This window comes from Engraulis encrasicolus, chromosome 23, assembly GCF_034702125.1.
Source record: "Engraulis encrasicolus isolate BLACKSEA-1 chromosome 23, IST_EnEncr_1.0, whole genome shotgun sequence".
NCBI classification, from domain to species: domain Eukaryota; kingdom Metazoa; phylum Chordata; class Actinopteri; order Clupeiformes; family Engraulidae; genus Engraulis; species Engraulis encrasicolus.
Window position 1 is genome coordinate 50,969,301 of NC_085879.1, and position 5,000 is coordinate 50,974,300.

The 5,000-nt window shown below is 43.7% G+C and overlaps 1 protein-coding gene across 1 annotated transcript in view; it reads right to left on the reverse strand.

The window, feature by feature from the left end:
* LOC134440068 (b(0,+)-type amino acid transporter 1-like) overlaps window positions 1–5,000 on the reverse strand; it is a 35,394-nt gene that overhangs the window by 28,106 nt on the left and 2,288 nt on the right. The window contains exon 2 of the mRNA XM_063189996.1: window positions 2,124–2,271. Within this exon, the coding sequence (XP_063046066.1) occupies window positions 2,124–2,271 (148 nt within the window). The remainder of the gene's footprint in view (window positions 1–2,123; window positions 2,272–5,000) is intronic.

Here is a 5,000-nt window from a genome sequence, read left to right on the forward strand (position 1 = left end):
CACACACACACTAACCAAGTGTAGCCAGTAGTCCGCATGCTGCCCAGATACACAGGCTAGGTCCCACACACACACACACACACACACACACACACACACACACACACACACACACACACACACACACACACACACACACACACACACACACACACACACACACACACACACACACACACACACACACACACACACACACACTAACCAAGTGTAGCCAGCAGTCCGCATGCTGCCCATATACACAGGCTGGGTCCCACACACACACACACACACACACACACACACACACACACACACACACACACACACACACACACACACACACATACACACACACACACACACACACACTAAGCGAGTGTAGCCAGCAGTCCGCATGCTGCCCAGATGCACAGGCTGGGTCCCACACACACACACACACACACACACACACACACACACACACACACACACACACACACACACACACACACACACACACACACACACACTAACCGAGTGTAGCCAGCAGTCCGCATGCTGCCCAGATGCACAGGCTGGGTCCCACACACACACACACACACACACACACACACACACACACACACACACACAGGGGCGGAGTGGGGGGACTTTTCCTACCGGGAGAATTTTCCCCTTGGCGGCCCTTTAAAAAAAAAAAAATCCCAAAGCGAACAACATGGTTTCCTAACCAAAAACACAAAAACCACGAAATCTGCAGTCGTACTACATGTGGACATTAGTGTTGTCAAAATATCAACCTGAAGTGGAGGATTGTAGCCTACACCTTGATGAAATGCACAGCCAGTGGTGTAGTCTAGGCCCTACGTAAAACGCAGGTAGGCCTATACGCAGCCATTTCAAGGATTACAGTAGGCCTATGCCCACTGAAAATTGATTGATCCATTATTTAGAATAGCACAAATATATACAGTATACCCACATCAAAAAATGCTCAAATATACAGTATACCCACTTCAAAAAGTAGACTACACCACTGCAGCCATCATCACAGTCCAAAGCAATAGAACTAGTTGCAGGTTAGGATACATCACTGTTCCATGCAAATGTGCACTCCACTGTCATTTTGACAGTTTGTAGGCCTATTGAATTATCGTTTAAGGAAGACAGGATGAGCACGGGCACAATGTTTTGAGTGTGGGGATTTTTAGAAGAGTAGGCTATAGCTTACAAAAAGTCTGTCTACATTGTGCATTAAACCCACCATACAGCAAATAAGCCAACCCTAGCTACTTCAAAGCACAACCATAAGTCAACAAAATGTATTAAACGGTGTAGGCCTACCTTTAAACGCTGTCTTCGTTGCAGCAAATGTCTTTGTTTCTTGCAATCACTCCACTTTAATCCACAGTTTAGTCTACACACCCAGCACTGGTCACATCAGAATCTTGTGTGGTAATTATTTTGTTCCATTTCTTCAGACATTACATAGGCTACATCCTAAATGTGCCACATATTTATGTATGATAATAATATTATTTCGAGTATAAGGAGATATACCGGACCAGTAGTTCTAACAAATCAATGCCATCAAAACAAAACTGCGTCTGTTAGCTGCAGTTCTCTTCCTTACCACTTGGTGGAGTCTGTTCGTAACCACAAGTCAATAACCACAGAGCAAGAGAATCTGGGCTGGCAGACTGTAAACTGTAATAGTCATGTGGAAATCGGAAAATAAATCATAACTTATTAATATTTGGTTTGGTTTGGTAACCAATCTAAATAGCACAGGTTCTTCAAATACTGAAAACGAAACTGTGTCACTAAGATCTAGTAAACTTCCGCGATCTACGGTGTATGTAAATTATCAGTAGAGAAGGGGTGTGGCCAATTTACTCTTTGACACCGTCAGAGAGGTATTGCTGTCTGGTACACCGTATATATACCGGCTAGTCACCATAGCTAAAATATGACACTGTGGAGAGTAGGAATCCAGTGCTAGTTGAGACAATTAGAAAATTTCAGGACTGGTTGAAAACACATAGCGGTCGCATTGATACATTTCACGGCCGCGGCCCACCGGGACAAGTCCCCGATCTCCCGACGGCCACTCCGCGCCTGCACACACACACACACACACACACACACACACACACACTAACCGAGTGTAGCCAGCAGTCCGCATGCTGCCCAGATACACAGGCTAGGTCCGACCGCTCCGGTCCCCTGCAGCACCGCTTTGGGAGAGATGAAGATTCCGGAACCGATCATCGTCCCCACAATCAAACACACACCGCTCACCAGGCCGACCTACACACACACACACACACACACACACACACACACACACACACACACACACACACACACACACACACACACACACACACACACACACACACACACACACACACACACACACACACACAGGTTATCAAGATCATCGTCCCCACAATCAAACACACACCGCTCACCAGGCCGACCTAGACACACACACACACACACACACACACACACACACACACACACACACACACACACACACACACACACACACACACAGGTTATCAAGATCATCGTCCCCACAATCAAACACACACCGCTCACCAGGCCGACCTAGACACACACACACACACACACACACACACACACACACACACACACACACACACACACACACACACACACACACACACACACACACACACACACACACACACACACACACACACACACACACACACACACACACACACACACACACACACACAATCAGGTTTATTGGTTCACTATCTAAAATGTAGACCAATCATACATCTTCCTTCTCGCTGGAGGACGGGCCTCTCGTGAACGTGCAGCTCTCGGAGGAGAACCAATGTCCACGTGGTGGAGTGATCATCCAAGCGCTTCATGGGGTTGGCGCAGATCAATGCATTCGAGAAGCTGAGATTAGTTGGATTACGTGGCAAGATCGCTGGCCGTGGTGCTGAAGTACTGGCAAGTCCGAGAAATGTGTACGTGGTAAACAATCTCGAGGTCGGGAGTAGGGGGCGCCACTGAGAGCTCGAGCAGTATCTGAGTAGACACCCCCCGGACGATGATGGTCAGAGAGTAAAGGTGAAGTGGAGAGGAAGCTAGGGCAGAATCGATCAAATGGCAGCAGAAGGGAGGTGAGCAGGGAGGTGGTGGGTGCAAAGCAAGGAAGCAAATATCTGACTGGAGACAGGTGAGCAGAGAATAAATGCTGTGTGGAAAGGTGATTGAAATTGAAAGTTGTTCCAATTGTCATTGCGCTGAAATTCCACCAAATGACAGCTGAGCGGATAATGACATGCAGGTTGGTGAATAGGTGCACACTGAATTCCGACCAATGAGAGCAGAAAATAGAATGCAGGTGGTTGATGGGGCGTCCTCTACTTCCTGGTTAATGGGTCAGGGGGAGTCAAAAAATAATAACTGGGCTTGAAATTAGTGTTTTTTTTGACAAATCCAAAAATCACTCATTTTCAAGCCCAGTAAGCATGTTTTGACTCCCTCTGCCCCATGAACCAGGAAGTAGAGGGCGTGACTTAGGTGCCCCATTAGGGCATGTTGAATTTCATTGCGCTTCTCCTGAACTTTCGTTTTTCACCCCCATGATCAAACACAGGCCAACCGAAACGCACTCGAGCACACGGATACACGCAGCACACGAGCGTCAAGGTGTCGGAAGGACACGTAGAACATACGACATAGTGTACAACTTGGTAACACTTTATAATAAGTACCCCTTTTTAGGCATTACTTAAGGGTTAGTTAAGCCTTATTTTACCATTAGTTAATCCTTAGTGAATCACGAGTTAATCATTATGTAAGCATTATTTCTCATTTCCTAACTATTATCTACTACCGTTAGTAAATGGTTAGTGTGTGCTGATATAACGGTTCGCTAAGCAAAGTTAAGCCTTAAATAAGCCTTATTTTAACAATAGTTAACCCTTAGTAAATAACGAGTTAGTCGTTATGCATGTGTTATTCCTCAGTTCTTAACTATTATCTACTACCATTAGTAAATGGTTAGTGTGTGCTGATGTAACGGTTCGCTAAGCAAAGTTAAACCTTAGTTAAGCCTTATTTTTAACATTAATTAACCCTTAGTGAATCACGAGTAAGTCGTTATGTATGTGTTATTTCATCATAAGCAATGCTTATCAAGTCATTTGTTAACATTTTGGAAAGCATGGAAAGGTTTTCACTTTAAAAGTTCCCCAGATATGCGCAAGTAGTGAGTTGTAACTTCTTGTTAATGCATAAGCAATGCCTAACAAATCATTTGTTAACGATTTGTAAAGCATGGAAAGGTTTTCACTTTAGATCAGTTCCCCAGATATACTTAAGTAATGAGTTGTAACTCCTTGATAATGCATAAGCAATGCTTAACAAGTCATTTGTTAACGTTTTGGAAAGCATGGAAAGGTTTTCACTTTAAAGGTTCCCCAGATATGCGCAAGTAGTGAGTTGTTACTTCTTGTTAATGCATAAGCAATGCCTAACAAATCATTTGTTAACGTTTTGTAAAGCATGGAAAGGTTTTCACTTTAGATCAGTTCCCCAGATATACTTAAGTAATGAGTTGTAACTCCTTGATAATGCATAAGCAATGCTTAACAAGTCATTTGTTAATGTTTTGGAAAGCATGGAAAGGTTTTCACTTCAAAAGTTCCCCAGATATGCGCAAATAGTGAGTTGTAACTTCTTGATAATGCATAAGAAATGCCTAAAAAATCATTTATTAACGTTTTGTAAAGCATGGAAAGGTTTTCACTTTAGATCAGTTCCCCAGATATACTTAAGTAATGAGTTGTAACTCCTTGATAATGCATAAGCAATGCTTATCAAGTCATTTGTTAATGTTTTGGAAAGCATGGAAAGGTTTTCACTTCAGAGAAGTTCCCCAGATATAGGCCTACTTAAGTAGGCCTAATGGGTTTTAAATCCTTGATAAAAGCATAAGCAATGCTTCTGAAGTCATTTGTTAATGATTTGGATAGCATGGAAAG